This window comes from Schistocerca piceifrons, chromosome 3, assembly GCF_021461385.2.
Source record: "Schistocerca piceifrons isolate TAMUIC-IGC-003096 chromosome 3, iqSchPice1.1, whole genome shotgun sequence".
In the NCBI taxonomy this organism is placed as follows: Eukaryota; Metazoa; Arthropoda; class Insecta; order Orthoptera; family Acrididae; genus Schistocerca; species Schistocerca piceifrons.
The window spans coordinates 309532344-309546805 of NC_060140.1; the positions used below are offsets into that span (position 1 = coordinate 309532344).

At 42.9% G+C, this 14462-nt stretch overlaps 1 protein-coding gene across 1 annotated transcript in view; it reads left to right on the plus strand.

Moving 5' to 3' along the window:
* The window catches only part of LOC124789964 (sialin-like), an 86568-nt gene that overhangs the window by 38888 nt on the left and 33218 nt on the right, over nucleotides 1–14462 (plus strand). The window contains exons 4-6 of the mRNA XM_047257499.1: nucleotides 1742–1826; nucleotides 5257–5471; nucleotides 13826–13978. Of these exons, the coding sequence (XP_047113455.1) occupies nucleotides 1742–1826; nucleotides 5257–5471; nucleotides 13826–13978 (453 nt within the window). The remainder of the gene's footprint in view (nucleotides 1–1741; nucleotides 1827–5256; nucleotides 5472–13825; nucleotides 13979–14462) is intronic.

A 14462-nucleotide genomic window follows, 5' to 3' on the forward strand; every position in this document is an offset into this window, starting at 1 on the left:
ATGTGAGTCAGGTGAGCACTGTAATTTTTAGTATTTAAAACAGCTGTTACGTGTACACGAGGGAAAGAAAGAACAAGAAGCAATCGTAAACAGTAGTCTGCTAATGTTTTGGGCTATTTAAGACGTCGGCAGGCCCTGGCCTCTTTGGCTTCAAAACAACTTACACCTCTACAGCGCCATCCCTCTTTTTTAATCTCCATGTTGATTACATATATCATAAAATTTACATTGCTTACATAAATATTACTAAAAAGTACAATTAAAATATTAAATTTACAAATAAAGTTTCGTGCGTTCGGATACATTCATTCACATTTTAAATTCGTATGAACAAAATCGGCGAATGAAAGGCACTAACCTCGCACTAAAAACAAATACAATGAAGAAAAAAGAGACTATTGGCGAACTAACACATAGCAATTACCTGAGGCGAAAATCTACGTACGTGAAGTGTTACCTTATATGGAAGTGACACGTGCACGACAAACACTTCACACAAGACGACAGTAGAAGTTCTGTGAATGAAGTGCTATAGGAGAATGCTGAAATCACATGGATAGATCGGATACATAGTGAGGAGGTACTGAACCGAAATGGAGGATAAAGAAGTCTATGGCAAAACTTCACTAAAAGATAGGACTCAGAGGCATCAAGAAATAGCCAGTTTGGCTATAGAAGGAAGTATGTGCGAGAAAAATTGTAGGCAGAGACCTATGCGTCAATGAAGAAAGTAGGTTAAAATGGAAGTAGGTTGCAACAGTTGTAAATAGAGAGATGAAGCGTCTCACACATGCACAGGACAGATTAGCGTGGAATACTTTATCAAACCAGTCTTATATGTATGCATGGATGTATGTTCTTTCGGACATGCCGGAAGCAACAGACATGATGTATTCATATAATTGATGCGCTTCAATGTGCAATGAACCCACCAACTTCAGTGCGGGTGCACAATTACATTCGGCCTTCTGTGGGCATCTCAAAGTGGTGAGTATGGAGGACATAGACGACAACTGCTCTATAGTTGCGAACATGGGTGGGCCGAGGGGCGTGCCGAGATAGTCCGAGAAGTGACAAACACTATGTCCGTACGGCGCAATGGTTAATGCAACTGCCTCGGGTTTGACTCCCAGTCCGGTACACATTTTCACTTGTTGCCGCTGGTTCCACATGAAGTCCCAATACATCTGACATCAATAATTCCTTCCATTTCCTAACCTTTCTCCCCTCCTACAACTTCAGTTTACATGATATTTAACATTTTTGGCTATTTGAATGTGTCTTGGACTACTTGTTATCTACCTGTACAGTATCGGTACGTTACACTATCGATTCGCGATGTATTCTACTGGAATTCTCTACTTCACCGCTGCTGATAACTACAATAAGTAAAGTGGTATTGAAAACAATTCTCTTCAAAGTTCACTTGCTTAAATTAAGATACAAATATGTGCGCTGTGTGCTGCTGATTGCTTGTCATTACCACGGACCTGCAAATCATTTCTTTTCTGTCTCTGTCTCTCTCTCTCTCGATCTCTTTCATCCTTACTCGCTTCTCAAAGTACGAAAATCGAAATCAAGCGGGGTACATTAAGAGCAAATTGTGTAGTTTGTGTTCACTACAGCTCCCTTATGCAATTAAAGCATTTCAGCATCTTACGATATCTTTGTCATTAATTTATTTTTCTTTCATTACCTGACTGCGCAGATCAGATTCGAATATCGTCTTTTTCGTTTACAGGGTGGCATAATACCAGCTATACAGACGACTGTTTGCAGGTGGGCACCAGACCACGAAAGGAGCCTGTTCTCCATTATTTTCTTAGGTAAGCGTCAAGGAGCCCGTTTTCCATTATTTTCCTAGGTAAGCATGAAGGAGCGTGGATTCCGTTATTTTCCTGGGTGTCAACAAACCGTGTTGTAACTTTCGTTCAGTAAACTTAAAATTAAATTGTTGTTGATGATATGTGCTGTCAGCAACACAGTCTATAACTAAGAACATAAGGTTGCTCTACTGGATATTTTCTAGAGAGTTAAACTCAGTGATTACTAAATGGTGATCGATTTGCCAATCACAGTTGCACGACAAAGTCGTTGATGGGATGCTGCTCACCCAGTACTTGTTGCTCTGTTATTCTTGTCACTTTATTGAATTAATAATCCTTGACATGTCATTCATATTGTGAATACTCATACACAATGGAATAGGTGAATGGATGACGGCACCACATCCCATCTACGGGGACGTAATCTAGGATCTTCTCCACTGTCCTTAACACCCACACATTGAGCCTGGTCCAGTGCAACGGAGATTTCTTCTGTCTACCTAGTTCATTTGCTCCCGTGCAAAGAGTGCTCATAGTAACTCAAACCATTGTATTCCCAGTACTGCTTTAACTTGATTTCACGGGTTATGTACTGTATTTACAGATACTTTTAAAGCAGTTGCTAGGATTACCAAATTTTGAAACAGATGTACGTGGAACGTTCAGCAAGTAATGCAGCATTTTTTTTCTGAAAGCAGGTTGGTTTTATTCAGAATTCCAATACACCATATTATTCACCTCGGCTACAAACTCTGCTTTTCAACATACTCTCCGTTCAATGCGACGGCTTTACGCCGACTTAATGAGAGGGCCTGAGTGCCCGCGTGGTTCCACTCTATTGGTCGATGTCGGAGCCAATGCCTTGCAGCATCAAAAATCTCCACATCATCCACGTACTGCTTCCTGCGGAGTGCATTCTTCATTGGGCCAAACAGATGGAAGTTGGAAGGTGCGAGATTCGAGCTGTAGGGTGGATGAGAGAGAACAGTCCAATGAAGTTTCGTGAGCTCCTCTCGGGTGCGCAAACTTGTATGAGATCTTGCGTTGTGATGGATCAAGAGAACTTAGTTTCTATTTTTGTGGCGACGAACACGCTGAAGTGGCTACTTTAATTTCCTGAGGATAGCATAATATACTTAAGTGTTGATCATTGTAGCCTGAGGGAGTACATCAAACAGAATAACCCCTTCAGAGAACCAGAAGACCGTTGCCACGGCTTTATCGGCTGAGAGTGCAGTTTTAAATTTTTTCTTCGGGGGAGAGGTGATGTTGAGCCACTTCATGGATTGCCATTTTGTTTCCATTTCGCATTGATGATCTCATGTTTCGTCGCCTGCGACGACGTTCAACAAAAAATTGTCGCGATCAGCCTCTCAATGTGCAAGCAATTACGCACAGATGGTTTCTCGTTGCTGTTTATGGTTTCTTGTCAGGCGGCGAGGAACTCAGAGGGCACACATCTTTGAATACCCCAACTGGTGGGCGAATGCGTCAGCACTACCAACGGAGACGTCCATTTGTGCAGCGAGGTGTTTGATTGTGCTTCGCCGGGCACCTCGAATGAGAGTGTCCGCACCTCCCAACATTGTAGGAGTCACAGACGTGTGCTTCTGGCTAGCTCGCGGGAGATCGGAAAGGTTTTGCGTGACACCTTTTAGAATGATAACAGGTACCTCGCCCATCGACTCACCGTGCTTTTGTTCACTGCCAGGTCTCTGTAGACATTCTGCAAGCGTCTGTGAATATCTGCGATGCTCTGGTTTCCCATCAAAAGAAACGCAATGCCAACTCTGGGCTTGGAACGCACGTTTCTTACAGGCCCCATTTTGAAGGCAACTTATAGCACCGCCACCTATTGAACTTCATGAAACTATAGAGACTGAAACGGGAATACTCCACGACGTCCTACAACAAATTTCCCCTTTGTTTCAACCGGAATTAGCGAGAAGAAAATGAGTTGTATTACCTACTGAACGCCCATCATAACTTATTTCGTTTGTTTGTGCTCACGGTTGTGTTCGAGTTAGTGACCTACATGTCTGTCTTTAGAGATGGGCTTTATTCTTTGCAGTGCATACATTATCACTCTGTTGTATTACGAAAATTACTCTTAAAGACCGAAACATTAAACATATTTATTTAAAGCTTTATTCCCCTCTCTTTTGTCGGAGGTTGTTTCGCCGGTATTACAATCCTTTTTTTTAATGTGTGTTTCAAACCGCCATTGAGGATTCTCTTCCTTTTAATGTCTTTCCACGGGTCAGTGTTAATTTTGCTTTATCGTACGTTATTAACACATTTTCTGTTACTGGGAGTGAGATTAACGCTGCTGTCAGCTACAGTAGAGGTATAAAGCGGTGTTCTGCCGTATTACGCGCATAATACATGACAGCGATGGCTTGTAATTCCGCACTCAGACGGGTAGCATGAGAACTGTTACCACTAACATACCAACATGTCGTAAATGGCAGTATACCAGCAAAGATCTGGTGTCGGACAAAATGTGCCATACAGCATTATTCAATTGCACGCATCATTTCATGACTCGTCCTTCGCATGTGCAAGTAAGTCGGCTTGATGATCTAAAAACGCAGAGCGTGACTCTCGAAACGCGTAGTTGCGAGTTAGAAGTGGCTTTTTGTGTTTTGTATCTTGAATAAATATGTCGACTGACTGAACAAACACTATTTCGTGTCCATATTGTTACCATGAGGAATTTTTGAATAGTATGGTTGATACGAACATGACGAAGGTATTTCAGGAGCTCTGAACAGAAGGCAATATCCCATGGAATGGAATCATTTGTCTCCGTCACCGGAAACCAGAGTTAGACCAGTTCTCACTATTCGTAAACTCCTGTTCTTGGTGCTTCGTGGCAAAGTAGACTGCTGATGAAATTTTCTGGAGCGTGATTCAGTCATAAGCACCAGTATCTATTTCTACAGCCCATGAAAACTGCTTCGTGCTATGTAACACAAAGCACGTGGCTAGGTGAGACTTGGCGCTGTTTTTATCTGCAAATATACTCATTCTCATTCGGCAGCCATAGTGTCATGACTCATTAGTGATTCTGACAGTGAAACACTTCATCCTTCCTTCGTCTGCGATCTCTCCCCATCTTTCTTTCTTCTCTTGGTATCAACAGATTCCTAGATAAGGAGCCTGTCAAACGGCTGATACCGTGTGGTTATAACATGTGGAACGTACTAATTGAGTGGTGCCTTGCTATCTGAACATGGATGTGAATCAAGTCGAAACATTATCCGCGGTCCGTACTTCAGTTGACAGCCTTTGGAACTTACTTTCTGGCTGCTCCTTGTAGTTCCACGAGACTTTACCGAGTACGTGTAAGAAATCATATGCCTGATTCGATTGCGCAGCGAATATTTCCTGTTGTTACTGAGCTGCTGCGACATTTGTTTGCCGACAGGGATATTTATTGGAACCCTTGTATCCATGGCGGTGACGGGCGTCCTGTGCGAGACCGTCGGTGGGTGGCCGCTTTCCTTTTACTTTTTCGGAGGCGTCGGACTGCTATGGTGCGTGCCTTGGTTCTTCCAGGCTGCGGATTCGCCGTCGCAACACCCGTACATCGACCCAGCCGAACGTAACTACATCAAGGCCACGATACGGTCAGCTGCTAAGGTAAAGTGCGCTTTCACCAGCTCTCGCTGTATCATAAAATGTCTACTAAATGACATTGTAGTTTTCCCACTGCGACGCTGGTCTTGAGGAGTCGTATGTGGCTGATAGTAGTGACAGCTATCGGAATGTGTTCCACTCCATTTAAAAAAAATTAATATTTGTAATTTGCAAGAAAAACATACCACAAATTCGAGAACCACCGCCGGCCGAATTGGCCGTGCGGTTAAAGGCGCTGCAGTGTGGAACCGCAAGACCGCTACGGTCGCAGGTTCGAATCCTGCCTCGGGCATGGATGTTTGTGATGTCCTTAGGTTAGTTAGGTTTAACTAGTTCTAAGTTCTAGGGGACTAATGACCTCAGCAGTTGAGTCCCATAGTGCTCAGAGCCATTTGAACCATCGAGAACCACCCGCTATGCTGAACTTGTCATGCTGTAAGCACCAACTACAAAGTTTAAAGTTGGTTAAAAAAGATCCACTTTCTTGAACTTCATCATTATTTTTATATTTATTGTTATCCTAATCAGACCAGTTTTGCAGACTCTTGACAGCCTCGTAACAAGGCCACAGTCAAGATGATCGTGACTACCATGTATTAAACTGCGACGGTGCAGAACCTCAGTTACGGGTTGCCCGCCCAACGGCTTCCAGGGGCAACAAAAATTAGTCTTTCGATATTTTATGTAATTATTGACCGAATTTAAAACTTTAGAATGCTTTCATAATCTGCTCATTAAGGGATATAATCTTATATCAAACTTTTAACACAGAAGACAAGTATTAGACTTAGGAATTGTGTTTATGTCTTGCCGCAGCGTAACTTACTGCATGCAAATTACACTCACTACACTGCTTGACAGTCGCTGAGGAACAGAGATGTTGTTGGACAGAAATAATTACAAACAATGATGTATGATATGAAACACAGTACATACGTAATAGAGGTGGAATGGCATATTTATCACGAAAAATGAAATATATTACACCACATGGGAAAGCAGGAAACAGGCATAAATAACGTTCATATTTGACACAGGTCAGACTCCCAAAATAAAGGTCGATATCGGACTCTCAGTAAGGAATATGCCCTCGTCTGGCATTAATGCACATTTTACACCTGTTATTCGTGCTCGACGGCGGATATTGTACTACTTCTTTCCCAAGGCGGTTTTCAGTTCTTGCACTGTTCGGGGTAGGGGTGTCAATTAAGAAACGCGTCTGCCAAAAGCATCCCAGGCATGTTCAATGTCTATAGCGCTTAGGTTTGAGGAGTGTGCAGGTCATTCCATACGTTCAATATCTTCACTTTCCAGTGTGTCCGACTCCTCAGCTGTTCTGCGTGAGCGGCTGCTGTCGTCCGTAAACAAAAAACCGGTACCTACCGTCCGTTTCCTTCCCTCCCCCCCCCCCCCTACCAACCCCCTGTAAACAAAACAGATGGACCATAACGTCTAGCCCATACCATTGACGTTCGTAAACATTATAAGGCGTGTAATGTGTTCCACTCTCTCACTCTCTCTCCACACTTAACTGGTGGCCAGAATCACATGCCTCAGTCTAGCAGTATTCGTCGCAGAACATCACTCTGGACCACTGTTGCTGACTGCATCCAACACACTCATTACACCAGCGAACTCTTTCTCGACGACAGCGTTGGGATGCATTAAACAAGCTTCCGAGCATAGAATCCCGCCTGATTTAATCGCCGTGAAATGGTTCTGCCAGAGACGAGTGTACTGATAGCGGTTGCAAGGCTACAGCGATCTGCCTGGGAGTGAGATGTCTGTTCCTTTTCGCCACTAGAGCTACGCATCGATCCTCTTGCTTGGTGGTCCATCTATGACTACAGCCATGCTTTTGCATAGCATTTCCACCTTCAGGGGCATTTTCTAAATCTCGAGATGACACTTTTGGACACAACACACCCATTGCTGAGGCCACAGCAGTGACACTTTGACCAGCTTCGAGACGTCCAAATGCTCGTCCATGATCGTAAACACTCAAACGACGTCTTGCAGACTTGTCATATCACACGAAAATGTAGTAACCGGTTCTACAATCACCTCCGTCAAACACAGTACTGTATGAACTGTCGAATGCATACGGAGCATTCGTGCACAGGCTTCGTTGCTGTTAACACGTCCTGCCCAGCACATTTCCTTTTGCTGTCATTGGTCGGGTGTTCCGCAGCAATTGTCGGTTGTTCCTCAGCAACTATCAATGATGATGATGATGATGATGATAATGATGATGATGATTGGTTTGTGGGGCGCTCAACTTAGCGGTTATCAGCGCGCGTAGAAAGTCCCAATCTTTACATCTACATTTATACTCCGCTTTCATTACCTCCCTTTCCTGTTACAGTCGCGTATGGTTCGCGGGAAGAACGACTGCCGGAAAGCCTCCGTGCGCGCTCGAATCTCTCTAATTTTACATTCGTGATCTCATCGGGAGGTATAAGTAGGGGGAAGTAATATATTCGATACCTCATCCAGAAACGCACCCTCTCGAAACCTGGACAGCAAGCTACACCGCGATGCAGAGCGCCTCTCTTGCAGAGTCTGCCACTTGAGTTTGCTAAACATCTTCGTAACGCTATCACGCTTACCAAATAACCCTGTGACGAAACGCGCCGCTCTTCTTTGGACCTTCTCTATCTCCTCTGTCAACCAGACCTGGTACGGATCGCACTCTTATTAGCAATACTCAAATATAGGTCGAACGAGTGTTTTGTAAGCCACCTCCTTTGTTGATGGACTACATTTTCTAAGGACTCTCCCAATGAATCTCAACCTGGTACCCGCCTTACCAACAATTAATTTTATATGATCATTCCACTTCAAATCGTTCCGTACGCATGCTCCCAGATATTTTACAGAAGTGACTGCTACCAGTGTTCTCTGACTGTAGCTGTAAAATTATGTCATAGTACGACACATAGTTTAGCAGGTATTACGTCATAAACATTGAGATACATGAAAATCTTTACTCGGTCCAATCTCGCCACTTTCATGAATGATGATTAAATGATGAGGACAACACAAACAACCAATCCCAGAGCGGAGAAAATCCCTAACCCGGCCGGGAATCGAACCCGGGACCCCGTGATCCAGACGCAGCAACGCTAGCCACTAGACCACGAGCTGCGGACAGCAACTATCAAGCAGTGTGTATTAATCCAATATCAGAAAATGAGAGCTAAGTGCAACTTCCAACAAATATTGCACAAAATTTAAAACCATTACTAAACCTTTTGTCGCTGGTACCCTCCCCCTTCCCGCGCCCCACCCCACACCATATGGTTCAAATGGCTCTGAGCACTATGGGACTCAACTGCTGAGGTCATCAGTCCCCTAGAACTTAGAACTACTTAAACCTAACTAACCTAAGGACATCACACACATCCATACCCGAGGCAGGATTCGAACCTGCGACCGTAGCAGTCGCGCGGTTCCAGACTGTAGCGCCTAGAACCGCTCGGCCACTCCGGCCGGCCCCACAGCATAATGAAAGGAAAAAAAATATGGCTTACCACATTTCCGCTGCTCGTGCACTAAAACTGCAACATCAAGCATGACGTTTTGATATATTACTTCTTTACGACTAACTTTATTCGCAACACGTTTTGCAGATAGTACTCACATATATCTCTGACTGTAGCTGTAAAATTAGGTCATAGTACGACACACTGTTTTGCAGGTATTACGTCATAAGCATTGAGATACATGAAAATCTAGCTTTTCTTTGAAACGAAGCGGAAATTACCCAGACAATAACCATCCACTGCTTGATAATGAGCGGATTTATCGACCTGCAACGAACACTAAAAATAATTTCAAACCGTTTCTAAACTTTTTCTCACTTACATGCTTGACGTCAAGTATTAAATACATTAACTCATGACACGTTTGAAGATGTTTTATACATGGGAGTTGGATTCCTAAAAGAATTGGGGGTTTTCTGGTTAAACGCTTATTTTCGTTCCTTGTATCTTAAAAGAAAATATATATCATTAAATGAATCATTGATATGAGTTTTAATTTCCGGCAGCCTTTCCCGCCAGTTGGTAGAAAATGACCTACTGGTTTTAAAAACTGCACTTTACAAAATGTTAATTACATTAGCTTCTAAATGATACCGATAGGGCAAAAAATAAAGATAACGTTTTTAATTTATCAAGAACATAATATTAAGCATTATGCTATCAGTTTTCATTGAGTGCAGATTCTGTTGTGCCACTACGATTTAAATCCAGAAATCTATGTAATCTACCTTTTTAAAGAAATATTTTAATATTAAAGTTGATATTTAAAATGGAATAAATTATTCTTTTGCATGTGCTTGTTATGTATACACCAAACGCGTTCTATTGTTTATCTGACGCCGCTGATGTTCCCTTAGCAAATATGAACGTAAATTACGATTTTTGTGCTTTTAATAATACAATGTGGAACTGTTGTGCATTTTTGTACTAATCTATTGCCATTAAAGCCTTGAGTTTGAGTGAGTCATTACTTCATTTTAGTCCACAATGAGCTTTAATCGGACAAGAACTAGGACATAAAAAAGCATAAACGAAAAGATCAAGGAGTATATAAATAAATTCGGAGATTATTTCATGAGAATGAAAGAAAATAGAATGCATAAAAAATAACGGATTATCCTCCAGCAAAGAAAAGACCAATAGGTTGACCAGTAAGAATGTGGGGAGATGAAATAGAAACTAACTATAGACAATAGGGACACTGAACAAAGTACATAAGTGGCAAATGCCTAACATGTGAAGGAAGAAGAAGTAGTTTCATGTTACAAGAATATTAAGGATAAAAAAGAGATAACTAAAGAAAGACTATGAAGTGACAAGATTGCAGCTGGTCAACAACGTATCTCTTTTGTGATCTTATTAGAAACCTAGGCAGCAATTTTCAAGCTTAGTATCATGGGAGTACTAGTATAGGTTCAAGCTATATAAAATCGCTACCATGTCATATACTGACAATTTAATTGAAGACTTTCCCCTCAGCTCAGTCAAAGTTGTGGTGTCACCGCCAGACACCACACTTGCTAGGTGGTAGCTTAAATCGGCCGCGGTCCATTTAGTACATGTCGGACCCGCGTGTCGCCACTGTGTGATCGCAGACCTAGCGCCACCACAAGGCAGGTCTCGAGATACGGACTAGAACTCGCCCCAGTTGTACGGACGACATTGCTGGCGACAATACGGACGAAGCCTTCCTCTCATTTGCCGAGAGACAGTTAGAATAGCCTTCTGCTAAGTCCATGGCTACGACCTAGCAAGGCGCCATTAGCCTTACCTAGTTTGAGAGTTATCGTATAAATGTCTCAAGAAGAACTTTGTAAACCAACAAAGATTAAAAGTTAAGTATAAAGCAGCTACGTACTTTTCTTGCTACCATTCAATAGTTATCCTGTTCCAGACTTGACGCCAGTCGGTGTATGTGTACGCGTGCCTTTCGGCTCCCTTCTCAGTGTGGCGTAGCTAGCTTGTTACGCCAAACAAAAGTGGTATAAGATACTGTGTCATCACGACCTGTGTGTGTTCATTTCCACGGCCACGCCGTTGGTCCGGGTGGGACTATTGCTATGCGACTGGTCTGGCATTCGAGATAACTGTGGCTCAAATCTCCGCCCCCTCACCTGTATTATGTTTTCCATGGTTAACATTGTTGGAACACGTGAGGCAATACTGACCTTACGACTTATCTTAGAAGAAAGATTAAGGAAAGGCAAACCTACGTTTCTAGCATTTGTAGACTTAGAGAAAGCTTTTGACAATGTTGACTGGAATACTCTCTTTCAAATTCTAAAGGTGGAAGGGGTAAAATACAGGGAGCGAAAGGCTATTTACAATTTGTACAGAAACCAGATGGCAGTTATAAGAGTCGAGGGGCATGAAAGGGAAGCAGTGGTTGGGTAGGGAGTGAGACAGGGTTGTAACCTCTCTCCGATGTTATTCAATCTGTATATTGAGCAAGCAGTAAAGGAAACAAAAGAAAAATTTGGAGTAGGTATTAAAATCCAGGTAGAAGAAATAAAAACTTTGAGGTTCGCCGATGACATTGTAATTATGTCAGAGACAGCAAAGGACTTGGAAGAGCAGTTGAGCGGAATGGACAGTGTCTTGAAAGGAGGATATAAGATGAACATCAACAAAAGCAGAACGAGGATAATGGAATGTAGTCGAATGAAGTCGGGTGATAATGAGGGAATTAGATTAGGAAATGAGACGCTTAAAGTAGTAAAGGAGTTTTGCTATTTGGGGAGCAAAATAATTGATGATGGTCGAAGTAGAGAGATTTAAGTGTCAGGAAGTCGTTTCTGAAAGTATTTGTATGGAGTGTAGCCATGTATGGAAGTGAAACATGGTCAATAAATAGTTTGGACAAGAAGAGAATAGAAGCTTTCGAGATGTGGTGCTACAGAAGAATGTTGAAGATTAGTTGCGTAGATCACGTAACTAATGAGGAGGTGTTGAACAGAACTGGGGAGAAGAGAAGTTTGTGGCACAACTTGACTAGAAGAAGGGATCGGTTGGTAGGACATGTCCTGAGGCATCAAGGGATCACAAATTTAGCATTGGAGGGCAGCGTGGAGGGTAAAAATCATAGAGGGAGTCCAAGAGATGAATACGCTGAACAGATTCAGAAGGATGTAGGTTGCAGTAGGTACTGGGAGATGAAGGAGCTTGCACAGGATAGATTAGCATGGAGAGCTGCATCAAACCAGTCTCAGGACTGAAAACCACAACAACAACATGGTTAACATGAGTCGACTGAGGTCAAGGCTGGGAAGGTTCCTTTGAACATGACCTGTCCTCCATCCTTGGCCAGACAATGCTTGTGCTCTTCCTTTAGTGGCCTCGTCGTCGATGGGATATTAAACCCAAATCTTTTGCCTATCCTTTTTCCGTACAATGACATTCTAAATCTTGTTCTTGACACATAAGAACTTTCTTACTTTTACACCAGAACATTGGCAATGGTAGAAAATACCGCCAAAACTCAACAACAGACACAACTTGGAGCCTTCTGGCAAACCAAAGGAACTAGTGTGTCTTCTACATTTAGCAGGAACGATGTCGGTAGCTTTCCAGTCACTATAATGTCTGTATGACTTCATATGTAAGGGATACAGAAACAGATGGCTTTGCATGTCTAATACAAGGCTGTTTGTTTCCACCGGATATATCTATGTCCGCTTCTTTTTCCCCTAAATCAATAACATGTCTTTAGGTTTCTCGAGATTATACCTCTAGACGTTTTTGGAATTAATAGGTCTTCAGGTTTGAGAGTCATGTAGCCGACTGAAATGTGACTGTTTGCCCTCCTCTCCAACTGCTCCACCTTAACTATCAGTGCTGAACGTCACAGGTGACGGCAAGGGAGAACATAGCCAGCGACAGGGGAGGGCAACTCCCTCCTCCTCCTCCCACCTCCACGTCACTTACTAGAAGGAAAAATCTTTGCGGCCTGAAATTCATGCTGCTCTCCCGAGCAAATTTATAAATTCAATATTACACTGAAGAAAACTGGCACATCTAATGGATGTTCACTTTTAGCTAGTTAACCTACAGGAATTTACGGTGACGTGAAATCCAAAAGCCGTTTCGTCACCATTCACAACGTGAAACTAACACCAGTAGCTTCCCCCTCCCCCCCCTCACCTTCCCCTCCACCTCAGCTCAGAGGACACATCTTAAATACGCTATTGGGCTGCGGTGTCATAAAACGGCAACGAATCAACCACACGGAAATGTCCCTCTCAAATGGTGTACATAATATGTAATTACGAATATCGAACCAGAAAGGATAAGAAAAACAACATTTAAGTTTAAGGTCACGTTGACAAAGTGGTCATTAGAGACAAAAAAATGGTTCAAATGGCTCTGAGCACTATGGGACTTAACAGCTATGGTCATCAGTCCCCTAGAACTTAGAACTACTTAAACCTAACTAACCTAAGGACATCACACAACACCCAGTCATCACGAGGCAGAGAAAATCCCCGACCCCGCCGGGAATCGAACCCGGGAACCCGGGCGTGGGAAGCGAGAACGCTACCGCACGACCACTAGCTGTGGACTCATTAGAGACAGAGCAGGAGCTTAGGTCATGGAAGGATGAGAGAGGAAATGGGCCGCGACCTATTCAAAGAAACCATCCCTGCATTTGCTGTGAACCACCGTTCTCCGAGTTCATTGTGCTAACCATTGCATTGCCGTGCTCGATGCGTTGAACCAGAACTCAGAAAATCGTTCAGTTGTACTTTAATTTAGAACCATACGAGCATTACTGAGGAGCAGACAGTGGAGTGTGTTGCTTCTTTGGTGTTGCAGAAGAACCTACCTGTGCCGTGGAAGAGCATTATGTCAACGCCAGCTATTTGGGCTCTCGTCGCTATCATGGTTACTTTCGACTGGACCTTCTACCTTCTCATCACGTCGCTGCCACAGTACATCGCCCAAGTCTTGCACTTCGATATCCGCAGCGTGAGTGTTCTAGCACTACTTGTTCCATAACTGAAATAGTGACCTGAAGTAAAACAGATTTATATATCGTGCTGTTTCCGCTCTGCAAGATGATCTCTGTTTTAAAATGTATGAATAATGCTAATATACTTTTCACGGACGTTCGCAGAAATTTACCTTAGCGGAGAGAGGTCCAAGACTCTAGAGTGGCGTTTTCTGAGTAACCCAGTTGGCGAGTTAGGATATATATCATAATACAAGAACTCACTTTTATAGGAGACTTAGAGAACTTATTGCATCTCACAGAACTGGTTAACCTCTAGACCTACACTGTTCCAATGATCCCAGACATCAAGCATTTATTTGACATTTTGTTGAAGTGTGAATGTAAGCAGCGCGGGTTAGAGAATATTTTTCCACACTACTGACATATTATTTGGTGCATCAATCTCCTCGCTCAAACATTAGTTGCCGATGAGGTCTTGGTAAGTCCTTCAAAGATTTT